This window comes from Tenrec ecaudatus, chromosome 11 (assembly GCF_050624435.1).
Source record: "Tenrec ecaudatus isolate mTenEca1 chromosome 11, mTenEca1.hap1, whole genome shotgun sequence".
Classification (NCBI taxonomy): Eukaryota; Metazoa; Chordata; class Mammalia; order Afrosoricida; family Tenrecidae; genus Tenrec; species Tenrec ecaudatus.
Window position 1 is genome coordinate 37,823,312 of NC_134540.1, and position 27,272 is coordinate 37,850,583.

The 27,272-nt window shown below is 41.6% G+C and overlaps 1 protein-coding gene across 2 annotated transcripts in view; it reads left to right on the top strand.

Annotated features, from left to right (window-relative positions):
- DIAPH3 (diaphanous related formin 3) overlaps nucleotides 1-27,272 on the top strand; it is a 576,438-nt gene that overhangs the window by 311,211 nt on the left and 237,955 nt on the right. For both annotated transcript variants that reach the window (XM_075563000.1, XM_075563001.1), the window contains one exon: nucleotides 19,008-19,247. In XM_075563000.1, coding sequence (XP_075419115.1) covers nucleotides 19,008-19,247 — 240 coding nt within the window. The remainder of the gene's footprint in view (nucleotides 1-19,007; nucleotides 19,248-27,272) is intronic.

Here is a 27,272-nt window from a genome sequence, read left to right on the forward strand (position 1 = left end):
TTTATTTATTTGGGTGGTTATTTTTTTCCTCGCGTGTGTGTGTATACACATACACATATGTATATATTTATTTTTGGCACAGAATGTATATTTCATTAAACATGTTTATCTTCCATACCAGACTTGGCACTTGTGAAATGATAAATGGTGCTTGTTTGCTGTGTTTAATATTGGTTCCAGTTTCTTATCTAGCTATTTTTATCCTTCTTTCTTTCCAGGTTGTGGTAGTTACATAATCTGGTGTCAATTTGGGACTTGAGAGGATTATGAGTGAAGGGGTGGAGTCTAGGCTGTCAATCAGGCCATAGCCAATGAGGCCTCTCTGTGGGCATGGCTTTCTCCTGAGAACTCTGGGAACTGCTGTATATTTCCTCCTTTGAGGCTGAAGATACCTTCTCTCTCTGCTGATTCCCTGCAAGACATCCCTGCGGAGAAGCCACATGGACCTACCCTGGTGCAGCTCTGGGAGCTGAAGAAGCCATGTAGAGACCCCTGCTAGCCCTGAGATGCTTACAATGCCATTGGATCCAAAGACTCGCTACCCACTGATCTGTGATCATCCTTCATTTGGTGTCATTGCATGTGTTTTGTGAGTCTGAAGAGGACTTTATAGATTGGTATTGAACATAGGAGCTAATAGCCTTATGGACTTGATCTAGGCTGGTCTGGGACGTTTTATCAATATTAACTGCTTTTGTATATAAACCTCTTTCTTATATACATATGAGTATCAATGAATTTCTCTTAGTCTACCCACATTAATAACACAGGTATGCTAATTTTGTATCCATGTTCATATATTACATTTAATTAGTGGAGAAGGTCACTCCTTCCCTGCCATTGTGTTAATTCCAACTCATAGTGACTGTATTAGTCTGGGTTGATTAGACAAACAAATTGATGGACACTCAGGTGTGTAAGAGAGTACTTACATCAGAGAGTAATTGTATATTGAGAAAACATCCCAGCCCAGTTCAGATCAAGTCCATACATCCAATATTGCCCAATATTTCCAATATCAGTCTATAAATTTCTCTTCAGATTCATGCAAACACATGCAATGACAGCAAATGCACGAGGATCACAGGCCATTAGGTGGAAAGTCTTGTGGATCCAGTGGCAGCAGAAGCATCTCAGCGCTGGTGTGTGTCTCCCTGTGGCTCCGCCAGCTCCAGGGCTCTAGCCCTATCAGCTAAGTGTATCTTGTCAGCAGGAAAACCAAGTAGAGAGTGTGGGTCTGGCCTCCAGTGAGCTATTTTTTTCCATAGAGCCTCCAAATGAGGTCATCAAGCTGCGACCTGATTGACAGGCTAATCTCCACCCTTTCACTCTTCATAGTGTGAAGTTGACACCAGATTATGTAGCTACCACAGTGGTCCTATAGGGTAAGGCAAAAAGTCTCATCTTTCTCCCAAGAGGAGAGGGTAGGGAATAGTTAAAGTAAAATTTTCTCCATTTGGTGAAAAGCTAAGATTAACTTAGCGTCACTATCAGATCAGTGGATGTATTTGTTCAAATGCCTGTTAGAAAAATCCAATGACATTGTGTGTTTCTTTGTGACCTACTTAAATACTATAACATGTCATGGTTTAGTAGTTTGTATTTTTAATTTCATTAAAAATTTTTCATTTTCTGGGATTTTTTGGCTGAAACTTTGGGCTTGTGTCACTGATGCCACCTTATGTATCGTTTCTTCTGCAGTCAACTGTGTGGAGTGAACAATGGTTTTATGCTCTGGGCAAGTAGAGTCTTTCTAGCCCGTTTTATAAATGTCTCCTTCATAAGTAGTTCCCTGTGGAACCACAGTAAAGCACCTAAATCATTCTGATCAATGAATGCTAGAATGTTCTAAAGGATTTAAGGTTCCAGCAGCTTGGTACTGACACGCTTGTTATTTATGTTTTTCCTAAGTTCTAACCCAGATTTTTTTTTCCCCCTTAACTTTTTATAGTTTGAAATTAATTAAGAGAAAACTTGTTCTGTTGGTTTCAGGGCAATGCTGTCCTGCAGTGCTCTATTCTCTGCCGGGAATTCTGCTCTCATGATGGTGCTTTCTGAGCTGTTGTTGTTGTTGTTGTTGCCGCCCTTACTTTTCTAAGTGTGTTTCTCGGGAGGCACCATGTCTGCTGTTCCTAGGCCCTTATGTCCTACTGGGTTTTCAGAACTTCCTTTGGAATTAAGGATGATTCTGGCCATTGAGGCTACTAATTGTCTGTCTTGCCAGTAAGAGACTTCCCGCTTCACCTTTCTCCTCCATATGTGACAGGTGTCTCCAAGTCATTTTCCTCGCCATAGTGCTTAGCCGCAATTCCTCCTGTGTTATTTTCATCGTTGTCTGCACCCCTCCCTTCTTCTTAGCTTCAGCAGACTTGTCTTTGTATGTAGCACACTTACGCGATCTCTGCATAGTTCTCCCATCCGGCCTAGTGCAGACCACAGATCTGGCCCCTGTGCATCTTTGGATACAGCAATGGACATACTCTATTACTAAGGGACAGGGGGTTCCAGAAAGCTATGTCACAGTGATTTGATATTTTGAGTGGTCCCAAAACACACCAACCAAATCAATAGCTTGACCTGAAGCATGAACTCAAACACACAATGAATTCCTTCAAGGCCATTGATTTATTTTTAGAAGTCCCTGAATGAATTTTATTCATCTTAATGTAGAAACAGAATAAAAACCTCAAACAGTCAATACTCAGGAGCACGTGCAGTGTCATTCTGTTTTTTTTTTTCTTTAACCATTTTATTGGGGACTCTTAGAGCTCTTATAACAATCCATCCATTGTGTCAAGCACATTTGTACATATATTTCTATCATCCTTTCCAAAACATGTTCTTTCTACTTTAGCTCTTAGTATCAGCTCCTTATTTTTTTTCCTCCCTCGCCCTCCAACCCTCAAGAACCACTGATAAGTTATTATTATTTTCATATCTTAAACTGTCCCCTGTCTCCCAGCACCCATGTTTCTGTTGTTCGTCACCCTGGTTGGGAAGTGGGGGAGGTTTATACGATCTGAGTTCCCCCTTTCTCCTACGGCCTTCCCCCTAACTTCATGGTATCGCTACCCCATTACTGTTCCTGAGGGGTTTATCTGTCCTGGATTCTGTGTGTTGCGAGCTCTTAACCTGTACCCAGTGTACATTCTCCGGTCTAGCCGGGTGTGTAAGGTAGAACTGGGGGAGGAAGCATTAAAGAAGTAGAGGCATGCGGTGTGTTCCGTTGATGCTGTACTGCATCCTGGCTGCCTCATCCCTTTGCAGTGTCGTTTTTAATAGGTTTGTGCTTCAAGTGAATACAGAAACAACTTTCCTCTAGGAGTCTTGCACCCGAGGAGGAGCAAGAATCTGGGAAAGGCCATGGGAACAATCAAAGGACAGGAAAGGAGTTCATCATTGAAGATTGGGGCGGGGGGGGGGGGGTGATGAGCTGTTACTTTACATAGTATTTTAAATATGATCTAGTCAGTAGACATAATAGAACAAAAGACCCCTTGTTCTTTAATGGTTTGGAATAAACAAATCTGCACTTTTGAGGGGTTTTCTGTGTCACTAACCCCATCTCCATTACCCCCAGCCAGCACCCCCAAAGTACCACTGCCACCCGTAGTGTCTACTCGTCACGCCAACTTCTGGGGTAGACACTAACGGCCAGCTGACGGGAGTTAGGTTCACAGACTCAGTTCAAATTTTGGTTTGTGTTCTTCTTCCAGCTCTAGCCTTCCCATGTACTATGTGACTAATTTGCTCTTCCGTGGTTTACTAATCAATCTTGAACTTACAACTAATTTAACGACTTGTGTTAAATTACATCCACAGTGACTCTTGGATGTAAATATCATACTCATGGTGTTGTAATGATTTTTCATAACCCTTCTTTTGTTAAATGAAATTCTGATTTGAGTATTTCATTGTTAAATGAAATTCATTGTTAAATGAAATTCTGACTTGAGTTTCAGTGTTTTAATGATATTGCAATGGAAAACATATCTAAGAAGTGGTACCTCCCCCCAAATGGAATTTTTTCCAAAGTTATCTATTTAAATTTTTTAACAAAAACCTTATCACCTTCAAGGTACTCTCCATTACACTTAATACACTTGTCAAACCTACCATTCCATTCTTAGAAACATTTTTCAAATTCATCTGTTTGGATGGCTGACAGCACCTCCCTCGTTTTTTCCTCTTCTGCATCATCAAATCACTGACCTTTCATGTCCCTTTTCATTGGTGGTAGAATACGAAATCACACAGAGCAAGCAGCAGGAAAAATGTGTACTATGAAAGCGCTCCTCAGTGGAGCTTCTCTACGGGTTTTTTGGGGGGTGGGGTGGGATGGGGAACCTTTTGTAAATTTACAATGTTGTTAAGAAACAAGAAAGTCTCAGTGGCTTTGTATTTCCCACCGTAGGTTGATCACCTACAGTGTTGGCAGTGGTCTATGTATCATCCTTTCTGACTCAGCAACTAGTCAGTGACCTGCGTTTTAGAGCTATAGTTTTATCAATGTTAGATTATATCCTTTCCAATCCTAGCATACTCTAAATAGTTTCTGAAATATATTCTGTGGGTCCTGATGGGGCATTGGTATGCCCTCAGCTGCCATCCTTGTGCTCTTGGTTTGCTTGATTAGCAGCTATTTTATCCTAATGCTTTGATTTACCTTCAATTGATATGTGTGCATACATATTTAATATGTATCTTATTCTTGATGAAAACACACACAGCAGAACACACTCATTCAACAAACATCCTGTGTGCAATTCAATAACATTGGTTAGACTTCTCATATTGCTGTCTCTACTCACATTATTTCACCACATTGTCTTCGACTCACTGTGCTTTCACTACTTAACCCGTACTTTAGAGTTATAATAGAGCCCAGTCTGTGTTTAAGCTGAACATCCTTTGTTGATTTGACAAAATTGTTATTTGGTCTAAGGATGGCTTGACAGGACAATTCCAAGTTCAAAGATATTTCTTGGACCAGTAGCTTCAGGTATTCTTCCACTCTGAAGGGGACCAGCCAGTCTGCTCACTTGTTTGCACGCTTTTCTCTTATTCTTCCTGGAGGTTGCTGGATCCAGTGTATCAGGTTGTTTTGTAGTTGTTTGTACTTGTTGATCAAGTGGTAATGGACTAGCCCTTGCCCGCTATGCTACTATTGGAGGAGCAGTGTGAGGGTCACTGGGTCATCTCGGCACAGCTAATTCAGTCAGGAGCAGTGAGGAAGCAATACTAAAAACAAGGACGAGAGCATAGAAACACACATACATACACACACACACACACACACACAGAGCCCCCAAACCCGTCGTCAACAGTTAATAGAAAACAGAAACGCACCCAAGTCTGAACTTTTTCCTCCCTCAGTCACTGGAGTAGTTCTCGCTGGTCCAGGGCCCACATGGTGTGTGCACAGTAAGAGTTGGGCGTGAGTGGGAGAAGGGACAGTGGCAGCTTTTCTGGTCAACATGGTGGGAGAGGTGGGGAGGTGAGATTGTGGTGAGTTAGGGATTAGCACCGCCCCGTGTGTCCTGTATCTCCGCTCAGGTGGTTTATGAATATATATATATATATATACATGTCACAAAAACACTGCCCAAAGCCTGAACTGGCTGTTGCTTTTTCTCCAGACCCCCCATCCCAGGCTGACTTTGGTGGATGTCAAGAGGTGTGAGTATTTAGTTGGTTTCACCCCTAATGCAGTATATCCTGGTGATTTATGAAAATGAAATTTTAAATGGAGGGGGATGTGTGTGTGTGTGGCGGAGGTCACTAAAGAAAAAAGGCCGGCCAGTTCACACTACTGCTTTACCTGCAGGGCAGTCTAGATGATTGGAGCCTTTGCTGGACCCAATTGTTGGGAGCTGAGTGTCTGATTCCAGCTCTGCCTCCTACATGTGCATAACTGTGTGGGCCAGTGTCCCCTCCAAGGACTAGAGAGCCATGAAGGGCAGGGCATGAGTCACTGTCCCTTTTGTTAGCCTCCCATGCTGTGCAGTATTCCTGCCTGCTCTGCCCCCACCCCCTGGTCCACTTCACACCAAACTCTTGGGTTTAAAGATGTGGAGGGAGAGGCCCAACTTGTCACAGAATGCACTAAATCAGGTACCATTCAGACCTCCATTCACAGGGGCCAGGGGTAGGAGAAGAATAGGGGAAGCCAGGGTGGAACTCACGTAGCTCGCTGTCAGGCACTGGGGATTTTGCTCTGGGCTGCGCGAGGAGCCAGTCAGCTCTTGCTTGGCCCATGGAGAGAATTCGTTTCCGCTTGTGATGGAGCCTACCCTGAGCTCTGGGTAGAACATTTCGCTGCTCTGCTTCATGTCTGCGTGTGCACTCGCCTCCTACTTTCAGCATTGGTGTGTTTGCCTCACACAGCCACCCTTTCTCATGTCTTCGTTGTAAGGGTATGCTAAGTAAGTGGTTTAGGTCTTACTGGGCCATCTTACTGGCCGCTCCTCTGGATTGTTTTGTTTTGGATATGGAAGCATGACACTGTCTAGTCAAATCATCTTCAATATTAAACTTTTTGGCACAATTTACTTAATGTGTCTCATTTAGAAATACAAAACAAAATATTACCGTCACATACTAATTACTAGCTATGAATCATTCATTTGTGGTAAAGCCTAAAGCATCTCATAGTTTTAAGCAAAAAGGTCTCTTATAATTCATAACTTTACAAACAGCATTGTTATGAGCTGCTTTTTTAGATGTGAGCATCATCTGTTGCCTGGGAAGCATTTGCGTGTGTTCAGCAAGTCACATTATGTGCCTCCACATATTCTTTTCCAAGACTCTTTGGCAGCGTAATGAAGAGCTTAGACTGGATTTAGGAAACTAAACGTCTAAAGTTAGGCAGCCTGGTAGCATTTGCAGCATAAACGAGTAGTCGTTGCAGACCTAATGGTTTACCTGCACTTCTGCATTATACTCTTGACAGTACCATTTTTTCTTTCAAGGTCCACAGGGAACATTTTACATAAAGTTGGTAGATACTGTGATAGCTGCCACCCAGTGAGCTATTCCCATGAAGATATAGAAAACAGTTGATGCATATTATATACTTGAATATTCTTTGCATGATCTCAAAGCATTTGTTTCCATATTATTTAGTGAATGTAAAACAAAAAATGACTCCTTTACAGTGGAAATACTGGTGGACACCAATCTTATCCAAGTACATATGTATGTAGGCAAAGGGAAAGAGAAGGATTTATAAAGTAAATGGGGCAAATATAAACAATTGGTTAGACAAAACCAGCAGCATTCATATAGGTATTAGAGAGAACTTTATCTCAAGAAGCAGTGTTCTAACAAGAAGGCATTGCAGCCCGGCCTACCTCAAGTCCGTGAGTGATGCTAGCTGGAGCCTTCTTTAGACGTATGTTTCTGCAGCCGATAGTGGAGAAAGATGGAGCAGGAGCAAGCAGTGGGCCACAGGCTGGTCGGGACAGAGTTGCATGAACCCAAAGTTGGTGGGAAGACTGATCCTAGGCCTAGGAGGGCCGCTATTGGAGGCAAATGCAGAGCCTCACTGCGGAGGAAGCTAAGAGGGCAAGAGGAAGAAATTCCCGGTGTCTCTTATAAAAAGGCCACATCCCAAGAAAGCATCATCAGACTGTGACCTGATCGATAGGTTGGCCACCGCCCCTACACTTTCACACAGGTGTAAGGGGACATGAACTCTAATTGGCACATCAGAGGTAGGGAACATCTGGCCCAGAGGCCATAGAAGGCCCTCAAAATCATCAATACTAGCTAGCACCACATGCCTCACCAAACAGGTTGCAGCCATCACACTGGGGGAGTTACTGAAACGTTCCACCAAATGTGAATGATGTTATAAATATCCGAACGGACCTTGACAGAGAAAAGGTTCCCCATCCTGGTCGAGATAAAAGTTTTTTTTCCCAGCTCCCTTCCTGATACTAATCTTAAAAGTGTCATTACATCATATTAATACATTTTAAAAATTCCATTAAGGTAACATCACAACAAAACTACATAAGAGTGTGTTTAACAAGAGCTGAATAAACTTCTACCAGTGACAAGTGTGAACAAATGTCCAAGTCACCTGCTCTCTGGCAGGGGTCAGACAGTAGAGATAAAAGGCTGTCCCCGCGAACACAAACACCCGAGTTTATGACATGGTGAACATTTCCAAATTGCCGCTCAGAGAGCGGGTATTTCAGCAGAGCCTGTGGTTCTTTGTGAGCTGAGGACTTGGAGATTGCTGTTTACAGCAGTTGAAACTCTATGCTCTGTGGGCAGGGCATGATAGAAAGGGAATTTTTCAGAATGGGATTCTAGTAGTGTGTGTAATTTCACTTTGCATCTGGACCGGAGGACTGGAATGTTAATACACTGCACAAAACCTTAACCAGGTAACAGCCACAACGGGATACAGAGGGACAGCACTAAGTGAGGTGTTTGGCATTTACGAAGAACATTTGGTGGCCATGGGGGGTTTGGCTGGGGACTGTTAACCCAAAGGGCGATGGTTCAAATGGCAACTGCTTTCTGGGAAAAGCCAAGGCCGTCTGCTTCTGGAAAGCGTTCATCTCAGAAAACTACTGTTGGGGTCGCTAAGATCTGGTCAACTCTGTGCCAGTGAGTTATTGCTTATGGGTCTAAACTGACTCGATGGCAATGGCTTGGGTTTGGTTTTCAATTGAGGACTTTCTGGCTCCTGAGTAAAACATTGGAGGTTGACATTTATCCAGAAGTGCTTCCAAAGAAAGGATTGGCACACGTCTCGTTATGACCCATGAAGTCACCATGCACCAGAATCCACCCAATGGGAACTTATGGTATAATAAGCACCTTATTAACATACCTGGCATTAATTCAAACAACAGAAGGGCTGCATATTGAAAATGAAGGCTGTGTGTTAAAGTAGAAACTATTCTAGACCCACCCTAACAAAATCTATATCCTGTTAAGTTTCTCAGGGTTGTTAGAGGCTTGATTGATTTGCCGGTTAAAATGGAAAGGAACTTTCTTTAAATTCGTACTGCATACTTCAGAGTTGGTACAATGTCTTACATATATAGCGGTCAATAACCTGTTAAAAAACAAAATATAATAAAAAACAATGTATTTCTAGAAGGAGAAAATAAAATAATAAAACAGATTGATGATGATGTAGATATTTAATTCCATCTGAAGTGTATATTCATAAATATGTTAAAAGAACTAAAAAACATTACCTTTAAATTATTAAAGGAAACCATGGTCCTAATAACTGCACAGACAAGAAATCTTAGCTGGGAGATGAAAAGTATAAAACTATGATAGTTTGGAAATTTTAGGATTATAAACATTAAATGCTTAACCATGGAAAAATTTCATGGATGGGAACTGCTTTTCCCATCTCTTTAGGAATGGCGCTGGCCTCTGAGTGGTAGGTGAATTCTATTTATAGACTGCTGTTGGAAGCATGGACGTTTTCACAACGTTAAGCTTCTTATGCATGAATGCATTGTATTCTTCCATTCATATGGATTTTTTCCTCTGTAGTAGGGATTTGTAGTTTTCTTTGTTAAAGTTTTTTATGTCTGTATTTAGTTTTATTTCTAAAAACCTCATCATTTGGGTACCTATTTTAAATGTCATTGGTTTCTTGATTTCCTTTTCAGGGATTTCTTTGAGTATATAGGAATCCAATTGATTTTTGTATGTTGATCTATACCTTGCTATGTCGTCATATCTGTCAATTATTTCCAACATTACGGACCCCCTAATATTCTTTGTTGAATATTTGGAACTTTGTACATAGAGAACCATATCATTAGCAAATAAGGAGAATTTTACTCTCTTTTGCTGGTTTGGATACCTTTGCCTTTTCCCTGTCTAATGTCTTTGGTAAAACTTCTGGCACAAAGTTGAATACATGTCTGGTTCCTGCTCCCAAAGGGAGGGCTTTCAGTTTCTCCCCCATGAGTGAGATGTTGGCGCCTGGCTTTCTCTGTCTTTCTTTCTTTTTTAAATAATTAAATCATTTTACTGGGGGCTTGTCCAACTCTTATCACAATCCACACATATATCCATTATGTCAAGCATGTTTGTACTGTTTCCCTCATCATTCTCAAAACATTTGCTTTCTACTTGATCTTTTGGTATCAGCTTCTCATTTTGTTCTCCTCCCTCCTCGTTCCCCCCTCCCCCATGAGCCCTTGATAATTTATAAATTATTATTATTTTGTCATATCTTACACTGTCCGACGTCTCCCTTCACCCACTTATCTGCTGTCTGTCCCCCAAGGAGGAGGTTATATGTAGATCTCTCTACTTTCTTATGCAAAGACATAGCCATTGGCTTTTGCTCTCATAAATGCAGGATAATCTCAGCCCAAGATCCTTCAGTTGATTATCTGTGCAAAGACCCTGTTCCAAATAAGGTCACATTCAGAGGAACTGGGGGTTAGGATTTGGACAGATCTTTTGGAAGAGGGTTTCCTTTTTTTTTTTTTCCTCCTTTTTTTAAATCATTGCTTTGTGGGCTCTTAAAACTCTGTAATAATCCGTACATCCATTGTGTCAAGCATCCTTTTCAAAACATGTTCTTTCTACTCAAGCCCTTGGCATGAGCTCCTCATTTCCCCCCCTTCCCCTACCCTCCCACCCTCATGAACTTTTGATGAATGACAAATTACTGTTTTCATATCTTATGCCAACTGCTGTCTGCCGTCACCCATGTTTTCTGTTGTTGATCGCCTGGGGTGGTATGTGTCGATCACTGTGATCGGTTTCCCCTTTCCCCTGCCACCTTCCCCTCACCCTCATGGAACCACTACTCTCAATATTGTTCCAGAGGGACTTATCTGTCCTGGATTCCGTGTGTCGAGAGCTCCTATCTGGACCAGTGTGCATGTTCATCTGGTCTAGCCGGATTTGTAAGGTAGAACTGGGGTCATGATAGTTGGGCAAGAATAGAGGAAGGTTGTGTTTCATTGGTGCTACACTGTACCTTGGCTGGCTTGTCTATTCCTTGTGACCCTCCTGTGAGGGGATGTCCACCCATCTTATTGATATGATTGTTGGTTTTGGGTTTTCTGATACCTGATACCTAATATTGTTGACACCTCATGATCACACAGGCTGATGTGCTTCTTCGTTGTGGCCTTTGTTGCATCTCAGCTGGATGGCTGCTTTTTTATCTTCAAGCCTTGAAGACCCCAGACACTATATCTTTTAATAATTAGGCACCAAGACCTTGCTTCACCACATTAGCTTATGCACACATTTTGTCTTCATCGATCCTGTTGGGAAGGTGAGCATCACAAAATGCCAGGTTATTAGAACAAAGTGTTCTTGCATTGAGGGAGTGCTTAAGTAGAGGCCCAGTGTCCTCTACTACCTTAATACTTAACCTGTAAATGTGTGCACAGATATATGTCTCTATCATCATATATATTTACAATGTACCTGCCTATAATTATACCTCTAAAAATGTCTTTTGCTTCCTATTTCTTTCCTCTCTTTCCTTTTATTTTCCTCCTGTCCCACTATCATTTTCGACCTTCCTTCGGGTTGCAGTAATTTCTCTTGGCTACATTTCACTTGATTAAACCCCACCAGGCATTCTATGCCTTCCTTGTCATCGATTTTAGATCTCTTGTTTCCTTGTCCCTGGGTTTGTTGGCTCCCCTGGAAGAGGGGTTTTCAACGTTCAATGCACAACATAATTCACACTGAGAACAATTAAAAGACCATCAATAAGGAATTCAATAAATAAATGCTGGCATGGTTTTGCAATCAAATATTACCATTAATAAAAAGGAATGAAATAAAAAATACCACTATATGTACAGTGAATCTTGTGAGATCTGGAACTCAGCTAGACTATTTTCCTTACCCAAGCCTCAGCTTTCATGGGTTTTACTTTTTATGTCATTAATGCCACGAGGGGAGTGGAGCGGGGTGGGGTGGGGTGGGGTGGGGGGAGGCAGTGTCTGACGTTCTCGGGCTTCCTTAGAGTGAAAGAAAATCTCCATCATCAGCTTCAGGTGCCCAAGACTCTTCCTGTGAGTCTGAGGTCAGACATTTTCTTCCACCCTCCAGTCTTCTGTACCAATTCTGACATCAACCATCCCTCCCATAGAGAACACTCTACTTCTTTGCTGGGTTTGGTAATTTATTGTAATGGACACACAGAAGCCACAGATCATATTGTGATTTGGGGCTTTTTCGGGAAATTTGAGGTTATCATTCAAGATCAGAAATGCTCACAGCACATTTCTGTGATCAGGACAACCACTGTCCATCCATTGGCCTCTGAGCCATGCATCTTTTTGGCCTCTTCTCTGCTTGTTAAAAAGCTTTTTTAGTGCTTCCAATAAATTCCCAAAGACATTCTACTCCCCCATAAGCCTCAGGCTGAAAACATTTAGCTCCAGCTCCTTGACTTTAAAAATCTACCTCCCCCAATTTTGTAAGCATCTGGAAGCACCTCATTCCACAAGCCAGTCTCTTGCCTGAAGGCACTCAGCTTTGTTTACTCTGAGGATGGATAGGCCCACCATGCCCTCTTCTGCTGATGCGCCTCTGCTGGTTCACTGGTGTCACTGCTTTCTGCCGAAGAACGTTCAGTGTTTGCGGATCTCAGGGCCCAAATGAGTGCTGTACTCCTGGTTCCTTGCTTGTTTTGTTTTTATTCCAGGAGATTCACTTTTCCATAGAACGGCTCGTTTTTTGCCCAGCAGGATGGCAAATTTGACTAACCCTCTCATTATATTCTTAAGTTTTTACAATCACAACTAACCCTGTAAACCATCACTCACAACTGCACAGTACACTCCTACAAGAATCTCCCTCCATTTCTCTTACCCAAACCTGTCAGGAAAAGAGGACTCAAGACATTTGGTGGGAGCTACACAGACAATGGTAAAAAAAAGCCATCTCAATTAAATTACTATATAGTATAGGAATCTCAAAATCATTTCATGGAATTATAGAGGCCAGATGCAAAAAAATGCATACACTATATAGTTTCATTAATGTAAGCTTAAAAATTATAAACCAACCCATAATGGTAAAAATTAAAATATTAGTTGCCTATGATTGGAAAGTATTTTAGTGGCACTGTGGGTTAAGCGTTCCACGGCAAACTACAAGGTTTGTGGGTCAAACTCACCAGTCGCTCTGGAGGAGGATGAGAATGTTTGCTCCCATGAAAATGTACACTCTCAGGAAACCATGTGCCGAATTTCTGTGAACCAGAATAGACTAGAGGGCAGTAGATCTGATTTGTTTTATGATGGAATGGATGTTTTGTGGAAGTGGGCATGAATGAATTTCAGAAGCTCGGATTATTCTGTGTGTCTGTGTGTGTGCCAGGTTTTTTTAAGATTCAACAGATATGCAACTTATGTGACAAGAGTATTTGCAGACTGCCAAGTTAAACAGGAAGCCTCACGCACTCGCTGTGCCACCTGCAGATCCGGAATGTCTAGAAAACTCCTCTAGCCCTCTGTGAGTAATGATAATAATGAGCAAATGGAAAGCAATGTCATATCTATAGCCAATTATATTTTCCTTGAATACCAGGAGGAATGAATTAAATTTTTTTTGGTATAATTCTTGGCTTTACCTGAATACTATGAAACATGAGGAAAAGGTACCATATGTACTGTGCTCTGGTTTAGTTTCCTAAAAATCTTTAGCTTTGAAGATTTTAGAATTATAAGAATACTTTAGAAAAAGAAAACAATAATTTGCATATTCTTAGAGTACCTAAGCATAAGATATGGCTATTTTGATGCCTTTATTGAAAATGGAATTTTCCCTTTGGAAGCTAAATAAACTTGATTAATCTGAAAATTCTGGAGGTCCTGCAAATATTTGCTAGTGAATAGTAAAGGTAGGTATTTTTCTTGTAGTTCAATTGAAATCTGGCTTAAACACTTTTTAAATGTCTTAATTCTGTTGTTTCTTTCCGTGTCAATGACACTCTCCTTCCCTAGCCCTTTTAACCACTTCTGTAGTCTTACAGTTCACAAAAGTGCCTTTGATTTTTTTATAGTTTTACTTGCCATACCACTCCCATAAGGAACTGAAGAATTAACTAATAGAGAAGTGTGGTTGGATAATACAGTGGGGAAGGGGGGGGGTCTGCAACGAAGGGATAGGTTAGAAGTTATAGGATGGATGAATATACCAAGGATGAATGCACCCAGGAGAAAGGAAAGACATCTCGAGACAGCAGCAGGTGAGTCCACAGCAAAGCCTTGCTCCACAGCTTTAAAAGCAAAGCTCCCCAGTGGTTGCTCTTGGGCGGATCCCTGCCGTGCTGCCCCCGTTGCTGCAGAAGAACTTTCTGGGCTTCTCCAGGCTGTGTGGCCTTCTGGACACAGATCTCCACACCTTTCTTTCCCTTTGCCTTTGTGTAGGTTCCAGGAGCCAGTCTTTCTAGCATTTAACCTTTGGTCTCACCAGGGACTTTTCCTGGCACTTCCTGGGGAAATCAGAGGCCATCTTCACTGATCAGATAGTGTTCAGTGGAGCAAGGTTTGGAGTCCCTGTGTTTTTAAAACTGCGCTTCTCTCCAAAGTCTTATCAGCCATGTGATCTTGAGGGTCGTTGAAGATTGAATCAAGTCATTTTTCTCAGGCAGCAGCGTACGTGCTGTCTGGAAGAAAGAGCAACCCGTGGTGAAATGGTTGCACAGTGACTTGCGGCACCAAGACAAAGACGTAGCCGCGCACTACAGGGTCTTCTGAGGTGAACCTACGTGCGTCGGGACGGCAGGAAGGAGGGGGCAAAACTGGTTTTGGAAAAGTTGGCTACTCAAATTCTAATTCTTATTCATAAACGAATCTATATGAAGAGAGCCAGCTATTGTGCTAAGTGTACAATATGTACATTTTGTACCAAAAAATGTCAAAATGGCCCTGCTTTTCTCCCCCCCCCCCCCCATAAGCGAATGGATGCCCCTGAATGACACACGGGAAACATGAGTATCATGGGATTCGGGGATGGCCTCTCCCCGCGGCCTTCGCCCGCGCCTGTCTCCGTAGGACAGATGGAGGTGCCGGCTGATGCGTGCTGCAAGCGCGGCGCGTCACTGCCGTGCCCCTCACAGCCCTGAGTGGGCGCCAGTCCACGATTGTTGGTTCACTGATTTTCTACAGGTCTTTCCATTTTACTGTGTCTCTGAGTATAAACTCAAAGGACTCCTTCTTTGGTCTTTTATGCCTTGAAGCAAGTCCATAGCCTCTTACTTGCCAGATCATAGATTTCCAAGCTGAAAGTTTTACTTCGTTAAGATTCCTCACCAGTAAATTATTAGCCATGTACTTTTCCATTGACTGTAACTACTGACTCCTGGTGGCACTGCGGACTAAGCATCGGACGGCTAAATAAACACTCGGCTGCCCGCCCTCTTAAAGATTTCGTTTGGAAAAGCTTAAGGAGCAGGCCCGCTCTGCCCTACAGGGTCACGTTGAATTTGAGTTGACTTGATCACCGAAGGTTTTCCTGTAACTTTTACTTTTAGTCCATGACTTTCTCTTGTCCTTCAAAAAAGTACTTTGGGCCCCCCAGCAATTCTGCACTCAGTTTAGTCTTTGGGTGAAGGTGGGTTGACTAGAGAAATCCATTGATGCTCATATACATATAAGAAAGCAATATATCAAGAAACAATTAAATATCCTGAAAACATGTCAAACGAGGTCAATTCAAATCAATAAGCAACCCTGACACTAGTGCTTAAGTCCCTCTTGAGACTCGCGCACTCACATACAAGGAGGCAGGAGGCAGGAAGATCACTGCTGGTGATTGCCAAGTCCCATGGCTCAGGTGGAGGTGGAAGCTTGGCAGTGCTCTGGCAGGAGGCAGGAATGTCAAGACAGAAAGAGGTGGCCACACCCTCCTAATAAGAAGGCCACGCCCAGAAGGAGGCACTGTCAGGATGTGACATGATTGTCACCTTGGATACCACCCCTACATTTTTAAATATTGCTTTTGAAGTTGCTATAAAATTATGTGGCTACGTTAGTCTCAGGCAGCCAAGATAGAGCATTGGGGGGTGGTTGGAAGGACATATGAAATACTGAGGATGAGGATGCATGCTCCAGTTTTTCTTTTGTTTGCTGATACATTCTTACCTCTGCCTTGATTTACCCCATCTGAAGAGGCAACCTTGAGTTTACAGAAAAAACAAAGCCAAACACGACCATTGTCGTGACAGCTTCTACAATTCATTCTTCTGAAATAAAAAGGGCATTCATGGCTAAACAGTGTCATACAGACAAATTCTGTGGCTGATTTTGTTTACTAAAATGCATTGATTCTTTAATAGTGAAAAAACAAGCAAACCTCAAACCCCAACTGATCTTCCTTGAGGAGAACCACCCGGAAAGAACCTCCAACACAGAAGTTGCTCACAGATCTGCTTTTTAGGTTCCTGCTTCGTCAGGGTTTTGCGTGAACTCCTAGCACCTTGTTCTGCATTACATCACAGACTTACTCTGTCTTCTCAAGGTACCTGTCTCCAGTGCCAGATAGACTCATTACTCATACAAATCTAGGTTATATTTTTCTAGGAAAATTAATTACTTTGTGCTGGCTACATATGGTTAGCATGTCAGCAGGAAACTTTAACATATTTTGGGGCGGTATAATGTAAGCATTTAAGCAGTCTTTTTTTCCCCTTGTGCACAAAGTAGTCCATTAATATAAGCTGGAATTAATATATTTTTGAATACTAATGATTTGCCTGGACTCTAGAGAATTCTTTTTCATGGTTATTTCAGTGTGCCAAAGACCTTTTTTTATCATTGCGAGTCTGGGCTCATACTGGAAACAGACGCTAGGGTCCCATCACCTACCTTCTGGATGACTGGGGCTTGCTTTATCTGCATGTTCTTGTCTGTGTCTGACAATTCCAAAGGATATCTACAGTACGGTAGAGCTTTATGCAGAATTAGACCCATAGCATATGAATTATCTACCATTTATAATGTCTAACCAAGGAGACGTCGTCCAGGGAAGTGAATCCATGTGGGGCCTTACAAAATATTTTAAGAGAAATCTAATGACTACTGGAAATAATCACTGCCTAATCCTAACTTTGTGTGGTTGCAATACAAAGTCCCAAAAGAATTATTCATGCCTTCGAAGAATTCATTTTAAACTCATTCTGTAAAATCTTCATTTGTATGTGTATGCATATACGCGTGTGCATATGTAGATTATATTTATGTGTGCATGCACAAACCTGGTGGTACTCCTGAAAGTAGAAAAAAATTGAACTAACAGGTAATAGAATTTGTCCATGAACTTTTGGGAGCCTCCTTGTCGTTTATATGTCTTTTTTGAACCTACGCTCTGCTTAATTTCTTGTGAGAGGGGAAAATATCATACTTTCTCTAAACTGGGCAATTTAAAGACCTTTCTTATATGCCAAGTGTCTGGGGAAAACACTGTATAAATGAGCTATTTATATGATTTGCTAATAAAACTTTTCAGTTACTGCCAGAGTGTGTTTTGTCGCTCAGAAAATAATCTCTTAGAAATCTCCAATCCAACCACTGCTGTCAAGTCTACTGTGACTCACAGTGACCTAATATCACATAATAGAATTGTCAGTAGTGTTTCCAATGCTTTAGATTTTACCAAGAAGCAGACTGCCACGTCTTTCTCCTGAACAGCTCGTAGGTGTGTTTGAACTGCCATCCTTTGGGTCGGCAGTCGAATGTCTCAACCACTGTAATCCCTGGGTTCCTCAGAAGCAGAGACTGAAAGCGAACCCTTCTGAGTTTTCTTGTAGATTAGTAGGCTGCACTGTATTATGGTCATTAAAACAGTTCTTATATTATGATACTGGAGTCTACTAAGATTCAATCTTTCGTGTGGTATATTTTAAATAGCAAGTTGGTATTATGAGCAAGTAGCTAGCTCTCTCTTCAATCAGACTTTTCATTGCATATAGCGTCCTACAGTCTTCATGGCTTATTGTTTCTAGCCTTTCCTTTTGCGCCTGTGACTAATAGAACTAACCGCTGCCTTAACTTGGTATGTGTGTCTGTTGTCAGTGTTTTCCTTAACCTTTCTTTAGACTACTTTTGATATTTAAAGTGGTTATTGAATTTCCACCATCTAGCTGTTACTGCTACATCAATATGTTTTAAGTCTCCAGTCCCTAATGCATTTGGCCAAGGGATTTATATGCAGCTTAAATCCTGTATGTTGCCAGTCTTCAGATAAAAGGACTTGTGTTGATAAAACTCTGGGGCAGTGAGCATAAAGACAGGGACTTGCTGCCCCTTGAGCCTCCCCACCTCCACCGTATTTATCTATTTTTCGAGGTCCCCACCCCCTGCACACACATTTCCAGTAGGGAGTCCCAGCAGGATTAGCATGGCCTGCGAGGGCATTGTGGCTTTTCCTTGTTTCCCTATGCTATTTTCTCCTGCTCTCTAACTCGGACTCTGCGAACGTAGTAGGTGTCAGGAGCCATTCTACTTTGCTGTGTTGCTGGAGAAAGTCAATTTAGAACAAATTGGGACCTATTTACGCTCCCTCTGTCTAACACACACTGTTAGGCAGCAGGGCTTCGGAGGAGCGTGATTGCTATTTGAAGACAACAAACCTTTTTAGACTTTTCCAAGTATGTTTTATACATGATCCAGCATATGTTAGTATTCAACACAAATTACTTCAAGTAATGATATTTTAAATCTCGATGCCTCTGTGTCCTCTCTCTCTTTAAAATTTTAGGTTTTCTTTTTTTTAATATAAATGATACTTGCCTTTTTACATAATTAATACATTCTTTTGAGCATCTGCGTTGGTCCTTTTTTGTCTTTGAAGGATGACTCTGAATTCCTTAGAAAAATCAAGCTGGCTTTTCTTCCCTCCTGCTCTCGGTTTAGGGGACATGTTCCTTCCCCTGTACTGTCATACCAATAAATCATCCCAGAGTACTTGCCGTCGTACAGTACTAAAGTGTACCATGCATTCTAAAGGAAATGTGCTGTTTTCTTTCCAATCAGATGAGCAACGTGAAGAGGCTGCGGCCACGGCTCAGTGCTATTCTCTTTAAGCTCCAGTTTGAAGAGCAGGTGAACAACATCAAACCTGACATCGTGGCTGTCAGCACGGCTTGCGAGGAGATAAAGAAGAGCCAAAGCTTTAGCAAGTTGCTGGAACTTGTGCTGCTAATGGGAAACTACATGAATGCTGGCTCCCGGAATGCTCAAACCTTCGGCTTTAACCTTAGCTCTCTCTGTAAAGTGAGTTGTTGGTTTTTTTGATTTTTTTAAACACATATTTACCTAAACACTTACTGTTGAATATCAGTCCCAGCTACATTATTTATGCATTTTTGTTTTGATGTGCTCATTATCGAGAACTTGAATTAAACCATGAACTCAAACCCAGAATGAACTGAGCTAATTTACTCAGCCTCTGAACTAAATCCAAATATTAGTTTTCCCTGATTTGCAAAATCCAAGTGGAAGGTGTTGTTTAATAACAGAATTATGCCACAAACCTATGCTTGCTCAAACCAATGAATGGAACTTGAAATGACTATTTCAGCCTACTATTCATTCAGTTCAGATACTTGCAGATGATGATGATGATGGTGTTTATATAAAAAGAGAGAAAGGATTGTCACTAACATTTTTGCTTTGAAATATTTAAATCTTCAGCATTTTTATAAGTAGATTAAAGGGAGACGCAAGGAGGCTTTTATAAAACAAAGACATGATTATTTCAGGTCTGAAAATACCACAGTGTCATTGATCCTTTTAAATATTTTCTGTCTTCATATGATTTTAGAACACATCAAATTCCATTTAGAAATTGAGTAAATTGAAAACCCCCACCTCCCCCCATGGGTTCTTCTGAGGGTTAATTTATTCTTACAGTAAACATAGTCAATGTTTTATATAACACAACTTTCCTGAGGAGTAGTTCATAGTGATCATGCTTTATTGATCTGCTTGCAACAAATTCTTCTCTGCTACACATCGCATGAAAAGCTTCCTCTTGTCCTTGATCTCGCAACATTGCAATCCCTGATTAAGGAATTAGATTATTGCTATTGCCGGTTAGTTACGGAGGGTGACGATCAAGTTCAGCTCTAGCTCTGGGTTTAACCAAAGGTTTTCTTTGATTGCTCTTGTGAAAGTTCGGAGTATAAGTCCCCTGAGTCCAGCCTCCTATTGACATCCCTGCCTTGGGGCCCTTCCCTCCCTCGCTCCCTCCCATGGCTGCCTCTAGTGTCTTCTCCTGGGTTTTTCAGTCTGCTGGATTCAGGCTGAGAGACCTGGTATGGGTGATGGAGTTACTAAAACACATCCTGAAGACATTGCACATTTATTGAGTGCTTACTCGGTGAAATCTGTGCCAAATGTGTTACCTGATCATCCATTTAATGAGTAGAATTAATATTTACCTGGCTTATGCAGAACTCATTTGCTACATGTAAGCTATTCATCATGATTAAGTTTTGTAATGTGGAATATACAGGAAAAATTATAGCAACAAGAGTTGAAAGTGAGCGACGCCACTTAGTAGTGAGAACAATTTAGTATTCGGGGAGAAAGGACTACGAGCCGGGTCTTGAAGGATGGATGTTTCTTGAGAGGAAAAATCCCTGTAAGCAAGAACCCATACTTTTCATTAAAAGTGTAAGTATGTGAGTACACTGCCCACTCGTTGATTAGGGGCCAGGCTGGTGTTCGGTCTAGACGGTACAGCTCTTTGAATGCCATCCTTTAACATGTAGGTTTTATCAAGACATATTGGTGGTACATGGTAAGAGATAGGATTAGTTGTCTTGTAGGAAGACAATTCTGACAGCTGAATGGAAAATGATTAGAGATGTGCTGTCTAGTACTGTCATCACTAGCTGTGTGTGTGCATATTTACGTTTGATTTAGCTAACATTTAAAGGCAATTAAATATTCCATTTCTGAGCCATAACTTTTCGTGTATTACCTGTGGGAAAGGATGGCATTAAAACGTTATCATCATTGTAGAATTTTCTGTTGGACAACAGTGAGTTGGAGGGGTAGAGTGGGGAGAGCGTCACGGGGCTGGCTGATTGGTAGTGCTTGACTTTTGAAGATGAACAGAAAAAGAAGCTGATGTCGAAGGCAGTGTTGGAGGGGAAGGAGACGGGGCTTTCTACTGTGGCCCTGTGGGTGGGAAATGCTGCTGCTGACATATTAAAAGTAACGCACTACCATCGAGTCAATTCTGACTCATCGCAACCCCACAAGACCAGGGTAGAACTGCCCGTGGGGTGTCTGAGATGGTAACCCGTTATGGACTAGCCGGCCTCGTCTTCCCCCCACGTAGTTTCGAAGTGCTGGTCTTGTGGTTAGCAGCCCAACATATTAACACGACACCAAATAGTTCTTAAAAGATAAGTCTTTGGGGGTGTGTAAGGATGCGTCCATCCCCTTGTTTATCTGATTGTCTTAGAGGGCATCTTGTTAAAGCTTTATGCATACTAGTCAATAATATTTTGCAAATGTTTGAGTGTCTGCTATGTAACAGTCCCTGAGCTTGGGATGAAGGAGGCCTAACTCAAATAGTGATAAAGGGGTCAAAGGTCTAGTTATAAAGGTTCAGAAGGCAGTATGAAATCCATTATGAATGGAGAAGCTGAAGGACAAGGGGACAAGCAAGACTAACAGTGTCAGGTCAGTAAAGCAAAAAGGAAGAGCGGATGGGGAACCAAGGTGGATGCAAAGCTAAGTTCTCACCCACAAGCCCCCGCCCCTATTAGTTTTCTTGTCCTAATTACCTCCTTTTGACTTTGCTTTTCACAATCATTATGGATTCACCAAAAGTATGCTCTCCTTGAGGCTTCCTTTAAAGTAAGCTTTGGACAAGAAAATCGATCTGATGGCGACGGAATATTGCCCAACACACTGGTCAGTACGTAACGAAGCCAGAGCATTGAACCCAATGCCATGGAGCTGATGCCAACTCACAGCGATCCTGCTCAGGGTTTCTGAGACTGTAAACTTCATCCTGTCTTTCTCCTGTGGAGTGACTGGTAGATTTTAACCACTAACCTGGCAGTTAGCAGCCAAGTACCTAGCCCACACTGCTGTGGTACCAAGGGCGTGTATCCCAAACCAAACCCCATCCTATCAAGTAGATTCTGACTCACAGAAAGCCTTTTTAGGATTTCCCAGACTGTGAATCTTGAAGGGAGCGAACAGGCTTATTTTTCTCTAGAGAAGTGATCAATGATATGCAGTAAATAACAAAATACGTTTGAATGAATGAAAACAAGGTACAAGGGATTCAATATAGTGTCTCTTGCTTATTTTGTGGCCCGTATAGCGATAGAGCCACCTACACATTAGTAATTTTGAAATCATTTACAAGTGCAATGTGTTTGTTAAGTTTTACAACAGTTAATCCATAAACTAGTTCATCTACCTCCAGACAATAAGCACTGACTGTATTTTCAAGCAGCGGTCCTGCGGAATCATCCCTCTTAGGAGCGCTCTATTGTGCCAGCAGGAGAATAAATACGGCAACGTCACAGTTTTTTATTAGCCTGCATGTCAGGTTGAAAGTATATATTGAGCAAGATGATATCTCATCATGTTTGTTATCAGAAGTAGCAGCTTGATCTTTGACAACTGTGATTGAATTTTCACACTGAGTGTAAAGTGTTTGGTTTGATGATAAACCCCCACAAAACAATCCTGTGTTTATGTGACAGTAGAAAGACAGGATAATATTTTAATCTGTTAAAACATGCTGGGTAATTATAGGAAGCTTAACATGCTATATCCAGAAATTTTAAATGCCCTTTATAAATGTAGCTCAAGTTTGAAAAATGTAGGAAATTTCATATTAAATTATTGATTTGCTTAGTTTAGAAATAAGTATGTGGGCGTGAACTAGATATACATTATAATCTAATTGCAGCAATTATGCCTTTGTCTAAATTTTTAATCAAGATGGCTAACCATAAGGGCTCCAAGTTCACATAGAAGAAACTTTTTTTCCTCTCATATACCCCAAATATTCTTTATAGCTTACGATAAGTAACTATAGAAGGAAATTATTGGAGGTAAGGTAATCCTAAATTAGAATCTATTAATAAGATGTCCATAAAAATGAAGGTAGGCAGATGTGTGGCTGAAGGAACCCTGGTGGCATAGTGGTTACACACTGCGTGGCCAACTCTGAAGGCAGCGGCCCCCAAGTCCCCAGCTGCCCCGCAGGAGAAAGCCAGAGCTGTCCTGCAGAGCCACCATGGGTCTGCATTGGACCTGATGGCAGTGAGGTCATTTCTAGTTCAACATACATGCTTGGCCTTCAGACGAAACCACAGCCATGCTGCCCAGTTCCTTCTGACTTGTTCCAAGCCTGTCAAACAGAGTGGAACTGCCTCTGAAGGTTCCCCATGCCCTGCCACATCATTTGTCCATGGTGCAGCTGGTGGAAACACAGCCGTGCGATAGAACGACGATTTCTCTCATTAGCTGAACTTCAGAAGGAGTTTGCTTTCTCTGAGTATTTTTATAAAACAAAACTATGGTATCAATTGGTGTTTCATAAATAACAACCCCAGTAATTAGTTTTTTGAGGCTATTTCGTCTAGAGCATAAATTCCCAAACTTATTTGGCCTACCATTCTCTTTTCAGAACAAAATTATCCAGTGCTTCTCTAGCAACTAAAACCTTTTGTACAATAGCCCATAGTCCTGTATAAAATGTAGCTGTTTTTCTAGCCCTTCTGGGTCACTCCAGCACCCTCCAAAGGGGCGCAAGTGACCACTTTGTTCTAAAACCATTATCTGCCCCCTCACTTCCCATCCTTCTACAAATTGGAGGATGCTTCAAAAAGTTTCTAGAATATGGAAAAAGGCAAAACAAAGGGACTGTTTTGAAGCCCCCCCCCCCAATATGATGTATTCAGGGTCTCCCAAGTGAGTGTTTCTCTTCCGAGAACCCTGATGGTAAGGAATTGATAAGACACAGCCCTGCTCCCAGCTGTTTGGAGAAGATGCACTTAGCTCTTTGATAGTTTGCTGTTTTGCACAGATAAACCTTAGACTATGCAGAAGAATACATGGACTACTTGTCAGTCATAAAAACTTTCAGTGGTGTTTCTGGGCTGGAACTTAGATAAAAACTAGATCATGGTTTTAGACTTATTCCTTTTTAGGAATCTTAATTGATGAGCTGCAAACCCATATCTTTAGAAATCCATTCAGCAGATGGCAGATACTTGCTAAAGCAAAATGTCTGCTTGGGAAAAAAATGTATCCAATTTTTATTGAAGGTGGTTCTCCAAGAAAACTTGTTGGTGGAGCCAAGATCTTTCCCCATTAAGCAGATCATCATTGTAGCAAAAGAATGAGTGTACCCAGCCCTCCAGACGTACCTTGTTGCAGTAAGTTTGGCTTGTAAGTTTACAAATAATATTCATCAATCCTGGTGGTGACGTGGTTACGAGTTGGGCTGCTAACTGTAAGGGCAGCAGGTCAAAACCACCAGTCATTCAGGGTGAGGAAGATGAGGCTCTCCACCCCATTAAAGATTTACCTTTTCAGAAACCTCCGGGTGCAGTTCTTCCTGGTACGAGTGAGAAAGGACTCGCTAGCAGTGAGCCTTTGTTGTGTTTTGTGTTACCAAGTCACACCCAATATCTAACATACTTGTATTGTCCAAGGAAATGTGTGATTTAAAAAAAATCATTTTATTGGGGATCTTATAACTCTTATCACAATTCATACATACATCCATTGTGTCAAGCACATTTGTACATACGTTGCCATCATCATTTTCAAAACATTTGCTTTCTACTTTGAGCCCTTGGTACCAGCTCCTCTTTTTTTTTTTAATGATAAATTAATCCAACTAACACAACAGAATGTTGGACCTGCACAAGATAGCTGTTTAGTTATTTAAATAAATTGATCTGCTATTTTGGAATAGTAAGTACAAAATTTGGAGTTACTTAATGACTTAATTTTTTAGTAATATTTATGCTGTTATTCTTTGGGAAAGTAGCAGAAACAAGGACCCATTGGGCGGGCACTCTAAGGCATATGACTGCACGCGTCTACATGACTTGTAGAAGTGGTGCTGTCAGCAAAGGGCGCTGGTCACGGGCTGCAAGCTGAGCATGAGAGGGTGGAAGTGGGTTGTGGGCAAGATGGATTGTTGTGCAGACGTTCTCTTCTCTGCTGCATGAAATCTTGTTCTGATCCTGTAGAGCAGCGGTTTTGAACCTGTGGGTTGCGAGCGACCCTTTTGGGGGTCAAACGACCCTTTCACAAGGATCTCCCAATCACAACAGTAGCAAAATTAGAGTTATGAAGTAGCAACAAGAATGATGCTGTGGTTGGAGGGTCACCCACACGAGGAACTGTATGGAAGGGTCGTGCATTGAGGAAGGCTGGGAACCATTATGGGTTCCAGTTACTCATTTTACAAATGTAGGCTAGCCAAAAGTAAATGACTTGCTAAGTCTTTCGGGGTTGAGATTTTTAGAAACACCATGTATTTATTTATATTTGCTAGCTTCTCGAAACCAAATAAGTTACTTCTTAAAGTTGTAAACAGTTCCTTTTTTGTTGTTGATTTAAAACCCATTATATCCTTTAAGAAATAATTATACCTGCGCCCCACACCACTGGACGGATTACTTCTGAATGTTTATGTGTGGATCTTAATTAGGGGGATTGTTAACAAAAGCTACCTTGGTTTTCTTTTACTATGTAATCTCAACCACTTTCTTCTCTTCTGCCATAATTATCTATCACAGAGGGTAAAATCCTTCCTCGGTGCTTGGTAGCCAACAGGTCAGAATAAGCAAACCTACAACCAAAAATTAACCACACCTGAAAATAATTGTCATAATAAAGAAAAAGAAACACTTTCTTCACTGATGGAGGAGTACTGAAAATAACTGAAAATGGCCTTTCTTTTGTGCCCGTATTTTGAAAAGAGACTTTTTAAAAGATCGTGGCTTTTAGGCACAAAATGCAGCAAATAAGTTGACAGTGAATGTCCCAAGTTACATTGCAGTGTCCTCCGTGCACAGGTCTAGCAGCAGAGGTTCGGAGAGCACGAGGCAGAGGCCTCTGCTGTCTCAGATATTTGTCTGTTCTCTTCCCAGTCACAGGCTAGTGCTGGGCATCTCCGTGAAAATGTGGTCCTTGTGTAACACCTCTTCCTTTACGCTATAGTTGTTTTCAAGAAAGATCTCTGCCAAACAAATCTATTGTTCCAACTGCATTCACTATGTTTCGGAGCCAGTTTTATTCTGCGTGGGATGGGAAAATTATACTATTGCATTTTGGCATCCTTTGGAAGAATTTTTTTTTTCTTGCCACTGCCCCGAACTTGCAAATAACCAAATGCCATTCTTATTTTCTATCCAGCCATTAAGTCCCGGAACTGCCGGTTTCCAAAGCAATAGGAACCTTACAAGTCTTAAATCCCTTTCACTCATCCATTAACATATTCAATCTATGAATTTTTTCCCCTGTAGGAATATATAATCAGTTTTACTAAGTAGTGTCATTTGTTAATTTCTATTCATGTCATTTTATTTCAACATACGTATTTAAAAAGTAGAAACGTTCTACTCCCGGAGTCACAACACATGAGCGAGGACACCGGGTCCACGGTTGCTGGCCTCTGCCAGTCCTAACACGCACGGCCGCGCTGTGTGCTTCCCTCGCCTCCAGTCTCCACAGCCTTCTCCCTCCGGCAGCTCCTACCCGCTAGAGGCCACACCACAGGAAGCACACAAGGTTTGCCTTCTGTGTTTATCAATTTTATAAATTAAAAATCCACAGTTAAACAAGATACCCCACTCTTGACACTTCAAGGGACTTACGGTTGGCCGGTCCTTCATCCAGAGCCTGCAGGGTTTCTGCATTTTTCCTATCCGAGGCAGAAAATGCAGCTGCATGATTGGCATACTTTTCAGTGTTAATTGTGCACTTTTGTTTTCTGGGGATGATACAACGGTGGTGCCTAGGCAGCCTGGGACCATCGTTCCACAGTGGAGGAGTTCAGAATGGAGCTTCCGCCATAGAAAAGTCACACCTGTGCCACATCACATAAGGGTGTCCGTTACCACCCTCAAGTTTACCCAAAGCTTTTGGGTTTTCCCCCTCACTAAAAAAAAAAAGTTAGGTTAATTGAAAGTAAATCTGACTCATTTCTATGAAGAATTTAAACATTTTCGTTTTCTTAGCGTTGACTCCAGGGTTTTTGTTAAAAATTACTCAGTCCCTTTAAAAATTATTATTAGA